At 52.6% G+C, this 24,239-nt stretch overlaps 1 protein-coding gene across 4 annotated transcripts in view; it reads right to left on the bottom strand.

Annotated features, from left to right (window-relative positions):
- Positions 1–24,239, bottom strand: part of Foxp4 (forkhead box P4) — a 56,083-nt gene that overhangs the window by 5,330 nt on the left and 26,514 nt on the right. The window contains exons 3-13 of one of the 4 annotated variants that reach the window (XM_008823110.1): positions 15,803–15,898; positions 7,279–7,401; positions 6,803–6,889; positions 5,169–5,316; positions 4,836–5,046; positions 4,484–4,588; positions 3,768–3,855; positions 2,931–3,014; positions 2,618–2,786; positions 2,430–2,506; positions 1,728–1,829 (exon numbers count right to left, since the gene is read on the bottom strand). In XM_008823110.1, coding sequence (XP_008821332.1) covers positions 1,728–1,829; positions 2,430–2,506; positions 2,618–2,786; positions 2,931–3,014; positions 3,768–3,855; positions 4,484–4,588; positions 4,836–5,046; positions 5,169–5,316; positions 6,803–6,889; positions 7,279–7,401; positions 15,803–15,898 — 1,290 coding nt within the window. Of the gene's footprint in view, positions 1–1,727; positions 1,830–2,429; positions 2,507–2,617; positions 2,820–2,930; positions 3,015–3,767; positions 3,856–4,483; positions 4,589–4,835; positions 5,050–5,168; positions 5,317–6,802; positions 6,890–7,278; positions 7,402–15,802; positions 15,899–24,239 lie in introns of all 4 variants that reach the window. The other 3 variants (XM_008823091.3, XM_008823093.3, XM_008823099.3) reach the window with 3 other exon arrangements.

Raw genomic sequence — 24,239 nt, 5'->3', positions numbered from 1 at the left:
TAGGGTGGGTGGGTTTGCAGTGCCACAGGTAGTGAGTGTGGCATCCCCGGGTAACATGGGTACAGACACACCACTTATTGGGGGAGGAGGAGATGACACAGAAGTGACCAGGGCTGGGTGATCAGGTGATAGAGAGGTTGGACTGTGGGGAAAGAGGCTGCTTTAATGTTAAATGACTAAGGAAGCCATCTAAACTAGCTCCAGACCATGAGAAAGCACTGAAGTGGAAAACTAGTGAGGTGGAGGTGGTCACCACATGGAAACAAGGCTCCACATTACTACCCCCTAAAGAGAAGGTATCAACGTGCTATATTAAACAAGAGTGTATCAGTGATGGTCTCATTTTCATGGGGCTGTATTTTTGTAAAGCCTGCCATCCCATCTAGCCTGAAGGTTGGAGCTGGAACCAGGTGTAAGAAGACCACACTGGCTCAGAAAGAGGGCAGGACTGTGGTTGGCGGGAAATGACATCACTCACAGCCAATCAGAGTTGCTGTCCCAGCCACAAGACTCTCTCCGAGCATTGGGAGATAGGGATAGGAAAGGGAAGATGCTAGGGCAGACCCTGCAGCACTCTGCACATTTCCAAGGCGGAAAACCCTGGGCCCCTGCAGACCACACTCGGTTCTGGGCACTGGCCTGGCTGGGAGGCCTCAGTTTTTACTTGTTGGGACCTGGTCACACTGGAGGAATCTGCTTCATTGCAGTTTCCTCACTGGCCAGCAGGGGGACTCAAGAGCCAGGGATCAGATTAGAGTTCTGAGGGAGGCCCTCTGTGTCTAGACTTCCTGAAAGGGCCAATGCCCCCTCCTCCTTCCCTCCACCCTTTCCCCAATTTAGATGTCACCTTCCCACCTTGCTGCACAGTATAAGACACAAAGACACACATGTGCTCACCCACTCTCACCCACACAATCTTGACTATAGTGCCCCAGCTCACAGCTCTGTCCCATTTTCCTAGGGACCCCCCCCCCCCCGCCCCGCGCCCTGCATTTCTCTGTTCTCTCAGGAAAATGCTTAAGGCTCAAGGTGCTAAATGACTAATTGGATAGAGACAATTATCTCTGCTACTGGTGACAGGGCTGGGTAGAGTGTGTGAATGCCCATTCGTTGACCCAGTGAATGGTTCACAGGCCTTGGTCCACCCATGTGTCTAGGTCTTTATCCCCACCATCCTTCAAACCAGCCTTCAGTCATGGGCACTTAAATTTGTGGGGTCCTTGTGAATTCACCCCAGGACCCCCTATGGAGCTGGGCATCACCTACTCCTGAGGCTCCATCTCAGGGTTGGATTCTTTGAGGCCCATGGGAGAGCATCCTAGAAAGGAAAAGGAATTTCTTTCCACTAAGGAGGCAGCACAAGGCTGGCTGAGGTCATTAAAAGGAAGCAACTGTGGGTGTTCAGCATACAGGCAGTCCTAGGTTTCACCCCAGCACTGCCCACAGGGTGTAACTGCAGCATTCAGGAGCTGAAGGCAGGATAATTGCCTGAACCCAGAGTGGTTTTAAGACCAGCCTGGGCAACATGGTATGTCCCTGATTATAAAAAAGGTAGTTATAACACTCTAGCCCCTGCCCAGAGTTGGGGATTATGTCACTCCCTATTACCCCCTGGGAAGCTATTTCTGCAGACTTGTTGAGGGGACAAACTGCTAGGCAGCCTTGGCCTCAGCGGGATGAGGAACTGTAAGATGCTGGGATGAGGGAGCAAGAGGGGCGGACCTCACCTTCCAGGTGGCAGTGTTTCTTCGGAAATAGGCGAACATCCTAGTAAACCAATTATAGATCTCATTCAGGGTCAGCTGCCTATCTGGAGTTTCCAGAATGGCCTATAGGAAGGAAAGAGGAAAGAGACCCTTAGCCTGGACCTCGAGGGCTCACAGCCCTGTGCTCTCTCCCTTCTGTGTAGCCCGACTCACCCGTGAGGGGAGGAGACCCGCTGCAGTGGGTATGGACCAGAAGATGGGCGGGTGCAGGAGTCTGAGGGGCAGGCTGGGTATCCTTCTTTTGGGGGGCACAGGGCTTCACATACCCCCTCTGGAGGGGGCACACATGTGGGAGTACCATGGAGAGAACACACACATGTATGGACATGTCCACATGTGCATGTGAATCTCATGTAAGCATTAAGAACATGAAGATTATGGACAGGAGGGAAGAAACAGAGATGTTTGTGTGTAAAGCAGGGAAGTGGCTGTCTGAGTGGCCCATCAGCCGATCATGGGAGTATGTGTACGTGGGCAGTAAAAATTGATAGGAGTATACTCATGTGACCTGCAGATCAACTGAGCCACAGCCTGCAGGAAAGGGATGGACCACATGAGTCCCAGGACCCTGCTGGAGATGGGGACCTGAGGGCCAGGTTCCAGGAGGCCTAACTGCAGCCAGCATGCCAAACCTTCCCCACCCTTCTGGCCTCCCAGGCTCACCTGGCGGATAAGGGAGGCGTAGGTGAAGGGGGGCCTGACATCAGCATTCTTGTAGAACTCGTGATTCTGGGCCAGTTCTGGGGGAGACAGGCAGGAGGTGAGACAGCCAGATGGGGAACCCGCCTGGGAAAACAAAGCAAAACAAAACACCCCTCCCACAGCGGCCTTGCAGCCCCTCCAGCCCTCACCTGAGGAGATGGGGGAGCAGAACTTGTCACTGCTTCTCCTGCGGGCAGGGCCCCCGCTGTGCAGGGAGGCAGAGCCCAGGCCAGGGGGCCGCAGGGGTGTGACAGGGGCAGCGGCCGAGGTTGGGGGGTGCACGAGGCCATCTGGGAACGGGTCTGCTGAGACTGTCACCTTGGAGAATGAGGAGCCGGGGACCGCGTTCAGCTGTGAGCAATGGGGGAAGGTGCTGAGTATAGCACCCGGGGGTGGTCCCCTGGGGGTGTGGGATGCTGTGGAGGGGCTCGGGGGGGGTGCAGAGAAGAGGGGGGAACTCACTGGCTGGCTGAAAGGCTTGGGCTCTGAGGGCCGCATGTGCAGGTGCGCCATCATGGCCTGCAGCCGCTCACTCTCCTTGGCAAGCTGTGGAGAGGCAGAGGCAGGAAGAGGCGCAGTGAATGGGAGGTAATAGGCTCTTTGTCTCTTCCACATCCCATCCTCCAGCAGAGGACTCCTCAGAAAGTCCCAGCCACCCCCGAACCTGGCACTTGCATAAGCACCACACACAACCGGTATCTGCTCTCTCTGCCCCTCACTTCTAGAAGCTTCTGGAAGGCCTCAACTATTCTCTGCCCCACCCTCTCTCTGGTCCTCCACATCCTTCAGGACCAGCAGGTCATGAAGCCTTTTGTACCATGGGTATTCTGGGCTCAAATCACTATCAGCCTTATGCACGGGCAGCCTTCTTTCAACTAACACATGCCCTTTCTCTACATGGAGGGCAGAGCCTGAAGTTGAACAATACTCCAGAGTCTGGTGTGGTAGCCTTTGTGTGTGAGGACCCTCACCTACTGAGGATACACAGGAAAGGATGAACAATTTAGTTTGCCCATTCATAAGTTCTATGTATCTTTTGCAACTACCCTCTCTCCACAGGGCACACTGCTGGGATCCAGAGAAATGGTTAAGTATCCATGGTTGACTGAGTTGAGGATTTCTGGCCTCACCCTCAGTTCACCCTCAGGACTCAGCGAGGTCACTTCACATTATGGTAATTAAGACCCAGAGAGCCCAAGATGGAGGCTCTGACCACAGGACCCTCCCAGGAGACTCCTTGCTGTGGTAGGCAGGGCTGAGTCCTCCATATGTCCCCCCCTGCACTACTGGGGGTCACACCTGGATCTCCAGTTGTTGGACCACCTGCATCTGCACGCGGCACTGGGCTGTGCTTCGGTCATCCAACGCATGCTCGGTGTTGAGGTGTCTTAGAGGGGAGGAGGAGGACATGGAAGAGGGTGAGCCCGGAATTTTTCTACTTCATCTCTCCAACCCATCCTCTTCCAATCCCACCTGCCAGCCCTTGGCCAGAAAAGCACGCAGATCAAGAGACAGAAAGAAGACAAAAGCGTGGAATAAAAGGGGGGGGCAACGGATGAAGCCTCCTCCTCAGTCTCCTTTTGATGTCTTTGCTAAAACGGGGCTACAGAGAGATCTAATTGCAAATGAACTAATTAAGTAAACCTCTGACGAAGCGTGAAAACAATTTGTTTGACCCTGATGCTGCAAGGGTCCAGGAGACAGCGGAGTTAATCAGTCAGTGACAGAGCCTGGCACTGTGGTGGCAGCTGGCCTCCTGCTGCCAGCCGCCTGTCCACCTCCCACTCTGCCTGTCCATGGCCCACAGCCGTCCTAGTCCATCACTCTCCAAGATGTGGGGAGATAGGCTTTCTCCTAACTCCCCTGTTCTGGTGGGGGTTGTTGGACTGCCAGCAGGAATATGGGGGCGGGAGGGGGGGCGGAGAGGAGAAGTAGGCCACCCTGCAGGCATAGCAGGTGACTGAAGGGGCAAGCTGTGGCAGGCCCCTTTGGAGAGAGGCCAGGATGATACCTACTTGATGAACTGGCCCAGGTCTTCACAAAGGGTCTCGCAGCCTGGCCACTTGCATTCTCCGTGTCCATAAAGGGGGTGGGAACCAGGGGTCTCCTCATGGGAGGAGCTGGGAGGGAAAGAAGGAGGGAGTGGTCAGAACACCTGATGTCCCAGGTCAGCAGAGCTCCATGGTTGACCATGGTTTTGTCCCTGCTATCGGTTTCCCATTCTGCACCCTGGCTGAGGGGGTGAGCTCCTGGATCCCTGAGCTCTAGCACCTCCCTTCCTATCAGTCCCTACCGTGGTGGCAACCCTGGGGTCCAAGTCTGCCCCAGAGCAGGGCCTTGGCACATACCACCCCCTCAGAGCCATACCTGTCTCTCCGAGATGTGAGCACAGTGGGCTGTCCGTTGGGCAGGGGGTGGTGGGAGAGGGGCGGGGAGACCTTGGGGGGGCTGGCGAACGAGGTAGCGGTAGCAGCTGTGCCGGCGAGGTCCAGCCCCTCCTGCCTGATGCTGTCCTCAGCGGGCTGCCCAGGGGCACCCTCACCCTTCCACAGCTGGGGCAGGTCCGTTGGGCACACGGCTGCTGTGGGAGAGATGGGAGGCTGGCAGGCCCAGTAGCACATCGGGGGGCCTATGCCTCACTCAGCCCTTGGGTTCGGCGAAAGGCTGTGGAGCTGAAGGCGGGATGGGGGAGGTGCTCACCTTGTGGGAGGGTCTGGAGGGGCCCAGAGGCTTGGCTGGGCTGCAGGCTGACCAGCCCTTGCCTCTGTAGGTTGAGCAAGTGCTGCTGCTGTAACTGTTGCATCTGCAGGAGTTGCTGCTGAAAGGCCAGCTGCTTGTTCCCCAGAGCCTGGGAGGGAGCCCGAGGGGGCGGGCAGAGAGGGGCGCCGTCAGCCTGGGTGGTGCCATCTGGCCCCCAGGCTGCAGCCACCCCCTCCCAGGGCCTGTCAGCCCCCGGAGCTGTCGTGCTGGCGTCTGCCGCTGCAGCTTCTCTGCTCCCGGCCCAGCTTCCATAGGGCTGCATGCCTCCTCGCAGTAAACACACGCATGCACGCACGCACGCACGCGCAAACACACACAGCTAGACCCAGACACGCAGCAGGACGCTTTCCCTCCTCCCTCTCCCTCCTCCGCGGCTTCTGCTCTCTGCTCATGGCAGCTGTGTGCCTGGTGGGGGGGGGGGTGCGGAAGGGGGCTCACATCATCAAGATCAATGAGCCGTCAGATCTGGGGGGGCCACTCCTGCCCGGATAGCACCCTACTCACATGCCCAGCCCACCCCCACTGCCTGCTGGGGTGTGGGGAGTTTTATCCCCACCCACCCACCCACCCACCCACCCAGAATCTCTCTTTGCTTTTTAGAATCGGACTCAAGGAGTAGTTGGGACCTGATCAGCCTCCACTGACCGTGAGACCAGCTCTTGATCAGTAACGTCACCACTGCCCAGGAACGCACTGCTAGTTCCCTGTCCCCTCCCCCTCCTCAGTTCTTCACACAGGCACTGACAAGTCAGACTGTCAGCAAGTCTTCTGAGCCCAGGGAGCCAAGCATGTCCTGGGTGTTTGAGAGGCAAGGATATATATCTCTGCCTGTCTGTCTGCCTGCCCTGGGGGTGGGCTGCTGGTGGTGGGGTGGGCTGCTGGTGGTGGGGTGACAGTTCAATAAGACAAGAGGATAAACAGCTTAGGAATTCAAGGGCCCATCCGTAGCTATTGCAAATTTGTGGAAGGGCTTGCTGAGAGGGTAGGAGTGCCTGGATGCTATTAGGGGCAGCTGGAACTGGAGCTGCAGTTTGGCCAGGAGAGAAGCATGTCCATGAGTGACCTGATATCACCTCTCAGGAGGTACTGTGGCCCAGATGGAGCAGGGGTTGTGGGATGGAGGGGTTCTGAGAGCAAACTGGTGGGGTCTGCTTTAAGGCATCATAAGCTGGGGCAGAAACTAGGGCAGGCTGAGGGTCCTCAGGATAGGACAACTGGCTCACAAAGGGACAAGTGTGCATCAAGATGGGATGACATGAGGCAGGCGGGTATGAGCAAAGACCATCAGATGCACATCCAATGACATGCACACAAGTCTACACACGTGTGCAGGTAATACAACTTGAGAGAAAGAACGGGTAGCGATGAGGGGTTGGAGGTATGTTGAGGTGATCACCTCCAACTTTCCTCCTCAACCCCTCCTCCCAACCTTTTCCTTGGTTTCCTACTATTCCCACAAGGTCATTCTTTCCCAACTACTATCAGCTTGAGGGAGAGGGCTGGGCTGTTAAGTGCTGAGACTAGAGTGGCTGGGGGGACATCTGTGAGCTGGGCTGGCCCCTGCAGCTACTCACCTCTTTGGGCTGCTGTTTCCCAGCCTGCTGCTGGGTGAGAAGCTGCAAATGGAGCTGCTCTTGCTGTTTCTTATAATATTCCTGCAGCTGGGGGAACAAGAGGAGGGTAGTAACCAGGAGGAGCTGCTAGCTGCAAACTCAGCCCTGCCCTGCCTGGCTGGGTTCCTGCAGGCAGGACAGTCCAGTTCCAGGAGTTCCTGGCAGAGAGAGATCTGATCTCCTGAGCATACGGTAGGGGGCTGGGGTGGTGGTGGTGATGATGGTGTTCCCACACTTTGCCCCTTTCCCCTGGAGCTCTAGTGACAGAAGCACAGAAGAGAGGATGGGAGGTAATGGCGACTCTCCTAGCAGCCCTGGGAGAATGTGGATCAGTCTGGCCTGGACAGTCTATCTGGTTTCTGCCATATCCTGGGTACTCAGTGAGGCTTGGGTGTGGGGTGGGGTGGGACATGACACTGTTCTGGAGTGAGACTTACCTGCTGGAGCATCAGTGCCTGTTGCTGCTGTAACAAGGCCTGCAGCTGCGGGGGTGACAGGATCTGCTGCATCTGCTGGGGGGTGAGCATCTGCTGCGACATCATGGCCACTGACACGGGCACCTGCAGGATTCACCCATTACTCAGATGTGGTACCCAGGGTCCCACCCACAGCATGGCAGTGCAGATCCCAGTGAGCCTGCCTGGGTTCAGAGTCTGGCTCTGGCACCTATGGACTGTGTCTCTTTTGGCTTTTAGTTTTTAAGTTTTGATGGGTTTTGTTTCCTGAGGGGAGCAGTGAAACAGGGTCTTTCCTATTGTGTAGCCCAGGCTGACCTTGAACTTCCCTTTAAAAAAGTTTATTTTTTAGATTTTATGCATAGGAGTGTGATCCCTGTAATAGTCAGACAGTTGTTCGCTACCATGTGTGTGCTAGGAACCAAACATGGGTCCTCTGCAAGAACTACCAGTGCTCTTAACTGCTGAGTTCTCTCTCCAGCCCCTTATTTATTTATTTATTTATTTATTTATTTATTTATTTATTTAATGTGCATGAATGTTTTGCCTGCACGTATTTGTAAGTGCACCTGTGCGTACAGTGCCCACAGAGGCCAGAAGAGGGCATCAGATCCCCTGGAACTGGAGTTATGAATGGTTGTTAGCCCCCATGTAGGTGCTGGGAAACGAACCTGGCTCCTCTTCAAGAGCAGCCAGTGCTCTTAAAAGCTGAGCCATCTCTCCAGCCCTACCTTGGGCTCCTTATCCTCCCACTGTTTCCTAAGTGCTGGGATTACAGGCATGTGCCACTACACCCAATTTTTTTTTTTTTTCCCCAGACAGGGTCTCCCTGTAGCCCCAGCTGACCTGGAACTCCCTATATAGGTCAGGTTGGCCTCAACCTCACAGGTATCTGCCTACCTCTGCTGTCCAAGTGCTGGGATTAAAGGCGTGCACATACCATGTAGCTCATGCTGACTGTAACTTACTATGTAGCCCACGTTGGACTTGAACTTAAGTCATCCTCTTGCCTCAGCCTCCCAAATGTTGTGATTACAGCTATGAGCCATCACACCCAGAAGAGATTTGTCTCTTTGGACATGTGATTTACCCTATCTCTGTTAAAAGGGAATTAGCAATAGTGTTAGCCTCTTCAGGTTACCAGAGGACTAAGACTAAACATGTTACCCATAGTCAGAGGCTAGCACACAGCAAGTGCCTATAAGAATGGCTGTGTTTGTGGGATATGTGGTCTGAGGAGTGGAAAGATTAAATAGCACCGATGTTGGCCAGTGGGATCCATACTTTGGAAGGTCTCTCACCTTCACAGTAACAGAGAGGAGCAGGTCATTGGGCCACTTCCAACTCTCAATCTGTTTGAGACCACTCCGTCAGTCTGAAGCCATGAGAAAAAAAAAAATCAAAAGTACCCCACTTCAGGCATGGTGATGCATGCCTTTAATCCTAGCACTCAGGAGGCAGAGGCAGATGTATTTCTGTGAGTTCCAGGCCAACCTGGTCTACAGACCGAGTTCCAGGTTGGCCAGGGCTACACAGTGAGACCTTGCTTCCCCCTACACCCCCCCAAAAAAGCAGCTCATCTGACATGAACATGAACATGGACTCTGGCCCTGCTCACATGTTACATACTCAGCATAGCTGTGTACACACGGAGGCCCAGAGCAAGGCCCAGGAAGGCAATGCTGGTGCCATTCTGGTAAGTGCACATGTGAAGCCAGTAGGACAGCAGGTGAGGAGTCACCTGTCTTCTCTGGGGTGTCACTTTCCTCAAACACAAGGGTTGGACAGGAGATGATTTCTACTTGGAACAGCTGAGTTCTCAAAGCCCAGCAGCCTTCTGCCTCCTGGTTCCACAGAGGCAATCTAGAAGGCCCAGAGGATTCACCTAGAGTGAAATGTTTCAGGGGAAAGCAATGACATCATCTTTTTTTCCATAGCCCCACCTCCCCTGTCCTCAGTCATCACAAGGTGGTTTTAAGCCATTGCACAGAGTGGTGAAGATACAGCCCCATTAGAGCCCCTGTGCCCACTCCGTGAGCCCTGCATGCCCATGACTCTAATCTCTCTCATGCCCAGATGGAGGGCCTGGCATGCAGTAGGTGTTCAACTAAGTACTGGCTCCCGGAGCTGAACTGCTATCCTCAGCTAATAGATACTTCTCTGCAGGTCCTGGGGCCTAGAGGGAGGGGAGGAGGATGCTCTGTTAGGGAGTAGAATAAATGGGACTTGTGTTGGGTGGGGACAGGTTAGGTTCCCAGGGTCAGCCTGGCCTGTAGGTGAAGGACTTAGCTCTAAGCTACCCCTTAAGGCAGGAATTAGGAAACTGGTAGACAGAGGAATACAGGGAACAGATACGTGGAATTCGGAGACACAGGGGAAGTCCCACTGCCCCACTCTTCTCCCTATCCATAACCAGTGGCTGGGCTCCATTTCTGGGCTTTACCCTGTCTTCTAACCTAGGTCTGTGTTGAAGCAAGCCCCTGGGAGGTATGCTGACCCAGCTTTAAGTCTGGGTCAGAGGATGTGCTCAAAGCCTCCAGGGGTTTTCTGTTTGGGGCCCTGTTTTTATCCAGAAGTGTATCAGACAAGTCAGATGACTATGACTGCTAGGGTCAGACAGTGGTAGACATGGCACTTGTGGAACTAGCCCTTGTGTCTGTTAGGCACCTAAGAGCAGGTGGATAGCTGCTCAGAGAACTTGAGTTCCAAAGATTCAGGACACAAAACCCAGGCTGGGAATGCCCAACATTAAGCAGGTATTGTGGGCTATCCTTCCCTTCTTCCTCTCAAGAGGACACCCAATAAAGAGACAGCAGGCTTCAAGCACTGGGTTTCTGAGGCAGATGGCCTAGGCCTCTTGGCCCTGCTACTCAGTATTCTTTTTCTAATTTTAAATTTATTATTATTGGATGTATGATGTATTTGGGAATGTGGGCATGCATGTAAAGGTCAGAGGACAACTTTTTAGTCAGTTCTCTTCCTCTATGGGTCCCTTTCTTTCTGAGGTGGTTTCTGAGGTACGGAACTCAGGTGGTCAGGGTTGCATAGCAGGCACTGGCCCTTATCACTACTCTTTGAAATCGCTAAGCCTAATCTTCTCTATCTGCCTCCTGGGATCTGAATGTCTTCCCTCTGCCCCAAATGAAGATGGTGCTAAGTGAGCAGGTGCCAGGCAGGTAGCCAAGCACTTTAACATGTTTCTCCCTGGATGTCCATAGCAACCCTGTGAGCAGAGTACCATCATCTCCATTTCATGAATGAGATAGTGGAGGTTAAACAACTTGCCTCACTCCCAAAGGGACAACAGTAGAATGGGGCACAAAGGGTAGGGGTCAATTAGGACCTACGCACCAGGCCGCTCATTCCCATCATAGAGGAATGGAACTAGAGATAGGAGACTGGGAGGGCAGACATGTCCAGGGGATGCTCCTGGGCATCAGGACTGCAGATGACTGACAGCACTGTGCAGTAAAGGACATGGCCTGTCCTTCCTTAGGGCTTTCCAACTCGGAGGCAGGAGAATGGAATAGATGACCTGTAGAGCCTGCCTGGCCCCCATGCTTCCTGTTAGTTGGCTGCAGGAGCCACTGTGAAGACCTGGATGAACTGCCTCGTGTTTGTTGCCAGGTGGCTGGCCCAATGGGGCTGAAGTAGGGTCAGCAGGTGGTTGTGACCAACCACTGCCCTGCCATGTCTCCCTGGTGTTCTGAGGAGTGGGGGTTCCAATGGTGTCCTTGCAGACTTACCAGGCTGGGATGTGTCAGTACAGACACTGGTCAGCTGTGAGGATCAACAGGGCTTATTGAGTCTCTGTCTAGAGAGTGGCCAAAGTGGATAACAGTCACTAGAGCCTGGCAGGGGAGAAGGGCTGAATGTCAATTCTGTTCAGGCTCCAGCTCTCCACCCACCGTGAATGCAGGGTGCTGGGCCTGATTAGAAGGAACAGAGGCAGTGTCTGACACAGAGGAGATTTACCTGGGGGCTGAGGGTTGGGATATAGCCAAACTCAACTTCTGAAGTGTGGGCTCTGGGGTCCCTGGGTGAGTGGGTCATAATTTGGGTATATCAGGTTGTAGTGTGGTTTGGGTTTGCCCTATTGCAAATGGCCAGAAGAAGGTCCTCAGGCTAATTCTATGCTGGAGTTGAGCAAGAAAGACAGTGGTGGTCAGGTGTGGTGGCACATGCCTGTGTACCCTGCACTTGGAGACTGAGATAGGAGGATTGCTTAAAGTCTGAGGTTAGCTTGGGTTACACAGTGAATTCCAGGCCAGCCAGGGTTAGAGTGAGACTCTGTTTCAAAACAAAACAAAACAAAATAAAAACCAAAAACAGCACAGAGAGGTGCACTGGGCAGCTTTGGTCATCAACTTGACACACCTGTGTAGAGGGAACCTCAATTGAGGAATTACCTGTGTTGGACCGGCCTATGGCCAGGTCTGTGGGGCATTTTGTTGGTTGTTGAGTGATGTGGGAGGGCCCAGCCCATTGTGGGTGGTATCACCCTTAGGCACAGACCAGGGGAGCAAGCCAAAAAGCAGTGTTCCTCCATGGTCTGTGCTTCAGTTCCTGCCTCCAGGTTCCTGCCCTGGTTTCCCTTGATGAAGAACTGTACTGTAAGCTGAAATAAACCCTTTCCAAGTTGGTTTTGGTCATTACTCTTATCATCAGCAATAGAAAGTAACCTCAACATGATGGGGGGGGACTTTTGGGGGCAGGGGTAGGGATATAGTTTAGTGACAGTGCTTGCCCAGCATGCACAAAGCCCTGGGTTTAATTCCTAGCACCACATAAACCAGGCATAGTGGTGCATCCTTAAAATCTTAGGTGGAGACTGCAGGATCAGAAGGATCAGAAATTCAAGTTCACCTTCACCTACATCTACATAGAGATGTAGCCTGGGCTACAAGGGCCCTTACCTCAAACAAAACAAAACAACCCATAAAACAGAAAACCCAAAAGGCATAACTTCTAGAAATCAATAACCTCAGTTACCTCCCCCCAGCTGGCTGTTCAGCCTTCTATGATTGACCTCTGCCTACAGCTGGAGAGACTGCTCAGGCCAGCGCTGGGTGCTTAATATCGTTTGGACATTCACTGAGGCTGGTGGTAGGAAGGTGGTAAATGAGGCTGGAGGTGAGATGCAGATGAACCCATTCCAGGGCAGAATGTACCCATGAGCCCCATCAACTTCCATCCATCATCCATGTCACTGCAGTCTGAAATTGGCAGCACATACTTTCTAGTAAGGGGCCCAACCCTAGCCCCATTTCCCCACCAGTGTGGAGCCCGCAGGAAAGCTATTTCTAGGCTGCTAGGCTGATCCTGGGTCCTACTTGTGGGCAAAGTTCCCACAGTGCCACCTCCTTGGAGACTGAACACGGGGGTAAGGATGGGAAGCAATCAGGGTTGTAGGACAAGGTCAACCCCAGCCCCAAGGACACTGTGTCCCTGGGACCCAGGGATGTGTGAACCACAGCACGTTAGCAAGCAAGGCACCCACACCAGCAGCACCACGTGGAAGAGTTCTGGAGCCAGTCCTTTGGGCTCAGTGTGGTCTATGCTCTTATTAGTGATGTTGTTGTGATGTTGTGATTAGTGTTGTTGGTGTGATGGTTGATTTTAATGCTCAACTCAACACAATCTAGAATCACCTGAGAAGAATCTCAGTGAAGTAGTGTCTAGACCTCAATGGTCTGTGGGGGATTATCCTGATTGCCCTAATTACTGTGGGAAAACCGAGCCTGGATGTGGGCAGCACCATTCCCTAGTTTGGGGCCCTAGATGCAGAGGAGTAGAGAAAGTGCTGGGCATGGTGGTGCCACCCTTAATATTTAGGAGACAGAGGTGGGCAAAACTGTGAATTTGAGGCCAGCCAGGACTACACAGTGAGACCTTGTGTTAAAAGAAAAGCAAGAAAAAGTAGAGGAAGCTAGTGGAGTACTATGCAGGCATTTATTTTCTCTGTTCTTGGATGTGATCAGCAGCTTCAAGATCCTGCCTCGGCACCCCCCCAGTGACAAACTGTAACCTAGAATCGTAAGTCAAATAAACCCTTTCTCTCCTAAGCTACTTTGTTGTTGTTATTGTTTTGAGAGAAGGTCACCTTTGGCTCCAGCTGGCCTGGAACACGCTATATAGACCAGGCTGGCCTCGATCTCACAGAGATCCATTTGCCTCTCCCCTCCTGAGTGCTGGGATTAAAGACGAGTACCATCAGGCCCTGCTAAGCTGCTTTTTGTCAGGGTATTTTATCCCAGCAATAGAAATGAAATTAGGACAAGAGGTGACTCTGGACTAGTTACACACCCAGGCTGAGCCTCAGCTTCCTCATCTGCAGTATGGAGTAATTAATAGCACCTGACCCATAGGTGTGACGGCAAAGTGGCAGGATTCTTGTAAAGGGTTTAGGGAGAGCCTTGGTAAACACCCTGCAGTCAGTAAGCATTTTGCAATGGTCATCTTAGTACTTAGAATCAGAGGCTGGGGTGTGGGGAGCTCAGTTGTCAAGCACTGGCCTGGCGAGCAAGTGGACCTGAGTTCCACCCCCAACACTTACCCCTGGGGTTTGCTGGCCAGCCAGTGTAATTTAGTTGGTGAGCTCAAACCCAATGAGAGACCTTATTTCAAAGGGTGGGTGGCCTTTTCTCAAGATGGCACTTGAGGTCTCTGGTCTCCACATGCACACAAATGTGCACACACATAAAAGTACTCGTATCGGCTGAATGGCGCGTTGATGACTAGGGGATGAGGAGACCGAGGAAAAGGACCATCTCTCTCTCTCTGAGCCCATCACCAGGCAGGCTCTCTGTAGCAGGGGAAGGTGTCCCAAGGAAGTGGCTCTTGCCTACCTTCCCCTCTGGTTCTTTCAGTCTCCAGCTCAACACCCAGTTGGAAAGTCCCTCCTGATACAAGGCAGTTCTCCTTGGATATCATCCAGCTCCTCCCCTTCTGCTGGGGTCTGTGGTGCCCTTTCGTTTTCGGAGAGGCATTCCTATCCCTCAGCCTGCATACCCCTGTTACAGGGAGGTACTAAGCTGAGCCAGCGTGGGGAGGGCAGCGGGACCCATAGAGGTCCCTCATCCAGTGAGACTGGTTCTGACACCCTACAAGGACTGTCTCACCGTAAGAACGTTCTTCCTTCAGGCCTTCCTCCACTGCCTCCAGACTCTGATGTGCTCCTCTCCCTCCAGCTGCTTCCTCCAGCCACACCCCTCTGCCAGCTCTCACTCTGAAGACCTTTCAGATAGTCCCAGGCCACTGAGGGATGGCCATGGCTGTACAGATGCCTGGCCACTTCAACTTTAAACGTTTAAAAAGATTATTATTTATTTTTGGTCTTTTGAGACAGGGTCTCCCTGTAGCCCCAGCTGGCCTGGAACAAGATACGTAGACCAGGCTAGTCTCGATCTCACAAAGATCCTCCAGCCTTGGACTCCTGAGAGCTGGGATTAAAGGTGTGTACCACCATGCCCAACCTACCTTCAACTTTTTAAAGTACTTTTTAAAGATGTGGTGGTGGTGTGTTGTTTTTAAATAAAATACAGGTAATTTGTCGGTCTGAGCACTGGAATCTCTTCCAGGACCTGGGTTCTCTGAGTACCCTGCACCTACTTTCCCTACTCTCATATCCTTGCTCCCCCACGTCTCCCAGGTCCCCTTGGGCCCCAGAGGGCTCAGGATCAGCTAGCATTGTGCTCGCCCCAACCTCCCTTAGATAAACTTCCTTTCAGAGCCTGGCTTAATCTTCTCCTCCTATCCCCAGCCATCCCCTTTGCTGATGGGGGGGAGGGGGGCTCCAGTGAGGCAGCGGAAAGGGAGGGGAGCCAGAGTGGTGACCCTTTGGGACCCAGACTGCAATTCTCCCAAGTTCTTTGTGACACAAAAGGTAAACAGAAGGCCAGGCTTCTCCACCCCCCACTGATTCCCCCCCTCCCCAGCCAGCCAGATGGGCCGACAGGCTGGGGGGAAGGGAGAAGGGAAAAAAGGGCAGATTGTGAAAAGGAAAACAGAAGAGACAGAGAGACGTCAGAGACAGGAAATGGGGAGAGACTGGGAGAGATAAGGGAGTGGGGGAGGGGAGGGGAAGACTCAGGGAGGTACTAAGCTGAGCCAGCATGGGGACTGCAACTGAGAAGCCTGGGAATGGCCAAGACCCTGCTAAGGGACATAGGGACCCACACAGAGGGGAAAACAGACAGGACTGCCTGAGACAGACCAGAGGGAGGAACCCCAGTGAGTCAGGTTCAGAGAGAGATGTAGACACAGAGGCTAGACAGACGCAGGCCTGGCTGTTCAGGTGGAGACCGAAAAAGTGGAAGTTTCTCAGCCCCACCCCTGCAGTGACTGTTTGCTTCTGGAAAGCTGCCCGATTTGGAGCATGGGGGTTGGGGAGCACTGAGTGCCCTCTTTCTCTCAGAGGGACCTTTGACCTCCCCTTGTGCCAAGCAAACCCACCCAGCCCCCGCTTTGCATCCCAGTGTAGCACGGTAAGTACCCCTCTTCTCACCTGCACAGCAGAAGCCGACTGTTTGCTGTCATTGTTCCCCTGGGAGTTCAGGCTGGAGGCCTGCTGCAGCAGGAACTGCCGGGCCACTTGGAGAGCCTGCAGAGACAAGGGCTGAGTCAGAGTGAGGCCCCAGAAGCATCCTCAGAGGCAGCTGGGATCAGGGATCAGTACTGAGGGTGGGGAGTTTGGGGCAGTAAGGGACAGTAGTTCATGTGGTGAGGGAGGGTCACAGGTCCTTATGGGCTTGGGGTAAGAATGGAGGTGGGAGTCACTGTGAAGAGTTCCTATAGGGATCCTAGGCCTTTAAGACTCACACAGGGATCAGTGAGATTGGGCAGCAAATGGAGGGGTCAAGGGTCAAAAGGGCTCCAGGGGAAAGTGGGGGAGGTAGAATAAGAGGTACTTTTGGTTGAGCATCTATGTATCGGGCGCTTTATAGGCAAACTGTTGATCTTCCCATGAGAGGACATGGGGTGAGTGAGGATTAGCAGCCTTCCCTATGAGGCAGCAGAATCACCAGGAGGTTCAGCAAGCAACTTACCCCAAGACCAACTAGCTAGGAGGTATCGGTCAGGATGTCAACCAAGGGGTGAGGAGGTAGTTCAAGGGGGCTACAGGAATAGTATTTGCCATGTACACGGCTTGGGGTGGGGTAGACTAAAAGATCAGGTGTGTTTGAGCCCTGCTTGGTCTAACTGTGGGACCAAGAGAACTGACCAGATTTGAAGGCTGTGTCTGAATTATCAAAGCCACAGGGGTGGCCTGGGCTTGGAGCTATAGTGATGTCCCAGGATTGAGCCAAGGGCATCCTAGAAATGGGGTGTAGAGTTGACAGAAGGGGCAGCTCTGGCAGTCAGTGTGGGTAGGTGGGTAGTGAGGTTAGCCAAGAAAGGCTCAGGGAGGTCCAGGAATTTTCCCCTTACTTTGGGGTTCCTGTGGGGTTGAGATGGTGACTGTAGAGAACCTGTCCAGTCAGCTCTGGGTTCCTCAAAGACCTCCAGGGAGCCAGAGAAGCTGTGTCCAGGCCCTGGAGGCAAGGCTCTGGAGCCAGGTACACCTGGGCTGCAATTCCAGTCAGCCTTACCACTCACTGGTTGTGACCCTGGGTAAGTCATTTACTCTGTCTATCTGCAAAACTGCGTAGCCATTCAGAATCGTGCAGGGGATTCAAAGACCAATGCCCGGTACCTTGTTGGCATTAGGGAAGTGCTCACCTTTGCCTCTCATTTCCAGGCAGTTTTCTACTTGTTTCTCCCCACATAGCATTGACCCACACTTGTTAGGCCTTGTATGTGCACATAGACTCCTGCTTCTTTTTCACATGGATCCCATTCTCTTACCCCACCTGAAGCATCTTTTCTTTTTCTTTTTTTGTCTTTTTGAGACAAGGTCTCCCTGTAGCCACAGCTGGCCTGGAACTCTCTATGGAGACCAGGCTGGCCTCAGATCTTACTGAGATCCACTTGCCTCTCCCTCCCAAGTGCTGGGATTAAAGGTGTGTGCCACCACACCTGGCTCCCACCTGAAGCATCTTGAAGGTAAAACTTTTTTCTTTTTCAACACTAGGGATCAAACTCAGCCTCACAGTGCTAGAGAAGCATGCTACCACTGAGCCATACCCCCTTGCCCCAGCAGTCCCATGGATGTGTGGCCCGTGCTCATAGCTGATACTGTGTATCATATATATATATATGTTTGTATCCTATATATATATATATGTATCATAACTATATATAAAGTCCACCTGCACAGTCCTTCAGTGTTGACTGGCCCGGCTTCCTGGGGCTTCAGTTTAGTTTACCTTAGGACACTATGTAAATATGCAGTGATATCTATGAGAACATGTGTGCTCCCTGGCAGCCCCTGGACCCTCCTTTCCCCTCTGCAAGAAATGTCTTAGACTTCCTGAGGGAATGATGGTGCTGTTGCTCCCAGAGAGTCATTTTAGAAATCAGAAACTGGACCTTTCTGGGTTGCCAAAGAGAGGTGGGTGGGGGTGAGGAGAGGCTGGGAAGCAGCTTGGGGTCCCTCAGCTTTTACTGCCCTTCCCCCAGGTCTAACCACAAACGCTGTTTGTCCTCCAAAGGTGGAGAGAACATGGAAAGGGTACCAGGGTCAGAGGCCAGGAGGTGACCCTGGAGCTGACCCGCCCAGGTAATTCAAGAGAGACCCTGGTCCAAATAAGGGATAGGACAAGCCTCCTATGTAGAGGGAACAACAGGAGAGCTGTTTCCAGGGGAGGTGGGGAGAGAGAGCCCAGCTCCATCTCAGGTTGGGGGAGTGGCCAGGAGTTGAATTCACTCCACCAGCTCTTACTTGTGATCCCCTAGAGCATGAAATTACAAGATTTACAGAAAGGGGAAAAAAATGACAGGGCCCTACAGTCTCATTCCTGCAAGACCTCTTTCCCTTCCCTCTTCCTGTGACTCCCCATCTCATAAGCTTCCCTTCCTGCCTGCCTAGGGCCCTCCCCTTTAGGCCAGGGGAGTCAGAGAAGTGCATCCCTCACTCTTTCCCCCTTTCTTTCTCTCTCCTACCTCTATTTGCATGTACGAAGGACCAGGTATAGTATGTCAAGTGTCATGCTAGGTGATAGGTGGCCCTGTCCACACCACAGGTGTTCAGGCCCTGGGAGTGAAGGGTCTCTACAGAGAGTGCTAAGGATCACATTAGGCCCAGGGAAAAGAAGTCCTCAGCCACAGAGCTCTGAGCAGGCCTCCAGGAGGAGGTGGTAGCGCTGAGGTCCTGGAGTCAGCTCACTAAGAAGGGAGAAAGGTGTGTTCCTATAATGTTACAGCACACCAGAGGTGAGACATGGCCAGGGCAGAAGGGACTTATTCCCAAGGCAAGCAGAAAGTTGAACTGTGCCCAGGGAGGCCAACTAGAAAGGCTGGAGAAGCTGGCAGGGGACCCCAGAAGCTGGCATCTAATCTCCTCCAGGCTCGTCACTCACTCACTCATTCCCACCAGCATGGAGGGAGACGGGATGCCTATGGCAGACAGAGCAAATTCATTTCATGTATTTGCCTGGATATAGTCAGCCTCGATCAAACTGGGACCTGGTACCACCTTAAGAACCCACTACAAGGGGCTGGAGAGATGGCTCTGCAGTGAAGACAATGTCTGATACACTACTGGCTGCTACCACAAAGGACCCAGGTTCAGTTCCTATCACCCACGTGGTGACTAACAACCATCTGTAACTCCAGTTCCAGGGGATCTGATGCCCTCTTCTGACCTCTATGGGCATTACATGGCATGGTGCACTCACATACATGCAGGCAATACACTCATAGACATAAAATAAAATATTCTTTAAAAAGAACACACTCATGAAGGCCAATCAAGTACTGGGAAGACTCCAGGCTTAGATCTAAACTCCCTTCCCCAGATGCCCTGACATACCACACACTGCTCAGTGGGCAACAAGTCCTATTCTAGGCTCTCCTCCCTGCCATGGGCCTCACTATCCACACATTCAGACCTTGACCCAGGATAGTCTCTAGGAGTCTTAGGTCTCCCTCTGGGGGTTAGTTTTTTTTTTTTGTTTTTTTTTTTTTCTAGAACGTTCACCCAAGGCATCAGGCAGGTCTGAGACTTTCTGAAGTTGCATTCATTAATCTAAAGCACCAAGGACAAATGTCTGATACACTACTCGATGCCACTGGGGCCTGATAAACAAGTGGACCCACAGCCTCAGGAGAGACAGAAGTGGCAAGCTCTGACCAGACAGCCCAGCCCACTTTCGTTGATGACGTCTAACAGACTACAGTCCTCTATTTTTAAAATTATTATTATTATAATTAAATAAATAATGGCTCAGTAGTTAAGAATACTAGTTGTTCTTGCAGAAGACCCGGGTTCAAATCCCAGCACTCACATGACAGCTAACAACTGTCCGTAACTACAATTCCAGAGGATCCGACAGCCTCTTCTGTCTTCTGAGGGTATTGCATGACATGGGTGCACTTACCTACATGCAGGCAATACACTCATACACATAAAATAAAAATAACAAATAAAATATTAAAAAATTATTGTGTGTGTCTACATCATCCCCTGTGTGTGGAGGTCTGAGGGCAACTGTGTTCAGTGGTTCTCTCTCTCCACCTTTACATGCGGTTCGGGGGGACTGAACTCAGGTAGTCAGGGCCCAGGAGCCCCCTTAAGGGTATGGGTACAATCAAATGCAGCTGTGAGCTCCCTGCCCCCAGCACACAGCAGACATGCAATCCTTGCACACAGAGTGGGCTCCTGGGCTGGCGAGATGGCTTAGTTCAAGTTAGAGCATGGAAGGAGGGCACAGGCTGACCTTGGGTTCAAGTGCTAATGTCTGCAGAGTGCCTTGCTGCTTCCAAAGCACTTCTGCAGTGTCTGGATGGCTGGAGTGGTCCGAGCACTGTGGCAAGCACTTCACAGAAGCTTCCCAGCACCGAGCTAGGCAGGCACGCCAGGTGCCATCCTGTCCATTTTATAGACAAGGAGACAGGCCCAAGTAACAGGGCCCCCATGGAGGGAACCCCCATGACTGTAGGCAGACCCCCCCCGCCCCCCCCGCTCCAAGCCCTGTGCATCTGATCCTCTTTCAGCCCTCAGAAGAGGGAAAACAGGCTGGAGTAGGGGGAGACCAAGGAAGTCCCAGGGGAAAGTGGGCTTAGTGTCCCTTCAAGGGGGAGCCAGAGGTACCCAAACATGGCTCTTGAGAAGAAAAGGTGTTCAGATAGCCAGCCACACATGGGACAAGCCACGAGGGAAAACTTGAGGGGATGAGACAGGAAGGAGGGGGAGAGGTTGAGGACACAGTGGAAAATAGGGAGTCACTATGCCCCATCAGCACCCCCCCGCTTTCAGTCCTCAGAATGAAAACCAAATGTAGGCCGGGGATGCAACTTAGTTGACAGAGTGTCTACCTAGCATGTATGAAGCTCTGGGTTTCCTCTCCAGCATTGAAAAAAAACCAGGCTAGGTAGTACATGTCTGTAATCCCAGTATTCAGGAAGTACAGGCAAGAGGATTAAGAGTTCAAGGCCATCCTTGGCTACATAGCAAGTTTGAGGCTAGTCTGGGATACTTGACTCTGTACATGGGACAACATACAAGGACTTTCACCAGGTAGCCCTCGTCCTTTGCACAGGACCACTCTGAATGAAGGCTTTGCTCCCCTAACCTCTTCTGGCTCACACCCCTCCCCTGCCCCTATCAAGCCTGAGAACTCGTCTCCTTAATGAAGCTGAACTCCCCTCCCCCCACTCTTTCAGAAGTCATTAGAAGGATCTTCACTAGGGACAAATGGCTTATGATGGATAGCCGACATTAGATGGCATCCAGCAAGGGCCTGGAATGGAGGCCACTGGAGCTGGGCCTGAGGGAGCGGGTGGGGTAGTGGGGGAGGCACAACTGTGATGGAAAGCACAGGAAGGAAGTGGGGTCTCCCACCTTTGGGATGAGGATGTGGGGTAGAGAGGTGGGTACAGGGCTGTTCAATCTTTTTGTCTGGCTGAGGGTCCCAGGTCCGTGTTGTTCCCCTTACCCCCAATTCTGTGTGTGTGGCTAGTCGGCCTCTACCATCCCAGCACTGGGGTTACAGAGAAGTGCTGCCAGGCATGGCTTTTTAAACAGAGGCTGGGGATCCGAACTCAGGTCTTCAGGCTTGTACAGCAAATACCTTACTAACTGAACCATCTCCTTAGCCCGTTTGTTTTTTGAGACAAAGTCTTGTTATATGTGGGCTGGCCTCAAACTCACAATCTTCCTGTCTCCAGCTCCCATATGCTTGCGTTACAGGTGTGTATTTACACACCAGGCAGGATAAATCTTCATTTGTCACAAGGGAGGGAAAAAAAAAAAAAATCACTGGACAACTTTGAGCAGAAAGTGATAAATCTTTAAGGGTAGATACCTAAACCCCTGCTAGTAAACAGTGGGCACCTAATAAGTGGTCCTTAAATACCCCTGAAAATGCAACTCCTTGAGGGATCAGGTGGAGGGAGGGAGTATAGGAAGTAAGGGGTCAGAGGTCAGAGGTCAGCACCAATAGAGGAAATCAACCTAGGGAGACAGAAGTTCTTGGCCAGCAAGACTTTGTCCTCTAGCAAAGACATAAAAATAAAATTACTCAGAGAAGGGGGGCAGAGGTGTGTGTAGGGTTTGGATTTTTTTTTTTTTTTTTTTTTTTTAAAAAAAGCTTTTTGGAAAAGGCTATAAATTTTTTTTACACCAACCTCGTAAAAACGACATCGGCACATTCTCAAATTAGAACCATTAAAATGAAAACCAGCGAAGCAGTCACAAGCACGTGACTCCCACGTGGGTGGGAGACAGCCCTGTGCAGTCCTGGTTTCAGAGCCCTTCTCTACCAACTGTCCAGAAAGTTCCTCCTCCCCAGGAGGGGCTGGCCTCGGCAGGTACAGACTTGGCCACTGGCCAGCAGCACAGGACCCTTCCAAAGGCCTTCTATTTTCCCTTTGCAAGCACCAGCCCAGGTGGGTTTCACAGCAACTGGGCTCCCAGTGACAGCCAAGGCCAGCTTGGCATGGTGCTAAGAGAGGCAGAGATGGGGTCTGAAGGGATGATACTGGTTCACTAACAAGGAGTGAAAGTGCAGAGGTAGGCAGATCCTCCTCTGGGCTGTGGAATTATCCAGAAGTGGGTCTACTCTGAGGTCTGGGGCCTGACCACTTCTGCAGGGGGCTAGAAGAATAGGATTTAAACTAGGAACATGCAGATCCTTGCCCCAGACTCCTACTGGAGCATTTTCAGAGCAATAGCATTCACACTGCAGGTCCCAGGGGAGCTCACCCTTCAACCCTCGCCCTAAGCCCTTGACTTTCAGAAGAAACAGCGCTTCCAAATCCTCTTTATCAGTGGGGACTAGACCTATGCCATGGAAAGGAAGTAGGGCCTGGGAGACAGGTGGGGTGGGGGGCTCAGCATGCCTCTCTAGGAGGGAAACCAGGGGACCCCTTCCCCAGGTCCTGGGCCCTTTCTTCTCCTCCAAGGGGACAATACCTATTGGGTAAAATCATAGGTTGGCCTTTGGCTTAGTAACTCAGCAATGTGGGGGGGGGGGGCACTCTACCCATGCCCCTAACGTTCCCCAGTCACACCACCTCTCAGCTGCCTGTCTCCACCTACTTCTGGGGTGAAGCTCCATATCCTGATGGACAGGGAGAAGTTGGCTAGAGAGCCAGAGCTGAAGCAGCAGAATCTAGGGCATGAGGCCGGAGTCTTGAAGAGATCCAGGCCCCTGACCTGCTCAGAAGACTTCAGACAACTGTTGGCTGTGTGTGTGTGGTGGGGCTGATCCCCCTCTGGAAGCTCCCTTCCCACCCAATCCCCCCTAAGTAGCTTAGGTAGAGGAGGGCCAGATGGAGGAAAGGCTCTTCCATTCTTTTCCTCCCCTCCCCCAGCTCTCTGACTCCCCCACCCTCATCTCTGTGAAGGGGGTGAGTTAAAAGCCCATTACTTGGGCTAAGCCCCCCAACCCTTTTGAATCTCCTCACAGGATGTGAACGGGGTGGGATTTGGCCCGGTTGCCATGGCAACTGCAGTGGGAGTTCCCAGACGCTAGGCAACCCTCTGGTGACCCTCTCTGACCTGTCACCCCTGCAACCCAAGGACAATGGGAATGCTGGCTCTAGAGGCCCAGGACGCCTTTCAGCACAGCGGCCAGTGGCTCTGTCTACCCCCACCCCGCCAGCTCAGCTTTCCTGGCCCCAAGTCCAACTGTCTGTCAGCAAACCAGACTAGTCCCCAAGACCTTCTAATACCTGGGGCACACCTCTACCACCCAAGCCCCAAAGGTATTTTTGTGGGGTCCCTAAGGAAGTCTCCATAGACAAAAAGTATTTTCACCAAGGCAATTATCAGATAAAGATAAAACACAGAGTTAACACAGACATCTGGCAGGGTGGGGGAAGAGAGGGCAATGGGGTAGGAAGCACCTGCCTTGGGGAGGGACAGCACCAGGGTATCTCTCTAGGGTACTCTCTGAGAGCAGCAAAGGCCACCAACTCCAGCTGCTCCACACAGTGCCCTGAGCAAAATAAGATTCAACGCCTGTGTGTTGTCCAGACTGACCTCCAACTTGCTGTGTCACAGAGGATGACCTTGAACTTCTGATGTTCCTACTACTTTTCAAGTGCTGGTTAAAGGCATGTGTCACCATGCCCAGTTTATGCAGGGCTGGGGATCCAACCTGGGCCATTATGCATGTTAGGCCAGTATTCCACCAGCTGAGCCACATCCCCTGCCTCAGTGTGTCTGCTCAAGAGTGGATCCTCTGAGGCCTGTGTTCCTCCCACACCAGATTCTCCATCAGGGTAGATTCTCACACCAGGTTCTCCGTCAGGGTAGATTCTCCATGAGGGGTGGGAGTGTAGATGTGAGGAAAACCCCAGGGATGAAATGGAGCTTGGTACCTCAGGGGTTTTGACAT

Source organism: Nannospalax galili, unplaced genomic scaffold (genome assembly GCF_000622305.1).
Source record: "Nannospalax galili isolate Female #2095 unplaced genomic scaffold, S.galili_v1.0 scaffold1892, whole genome shotgun sequence".
NCBI classification, from domain to species: Eukaryota; Metazoa; Chordata; class Mammalia; order Rodentia; family Spalacidae; genus Nannospalax; species Nannospalax galili.
Note: the sequence above shows the minus strand (reverse complement) of the source record. Positions and strands in the feature narration are given on the sequence as shown.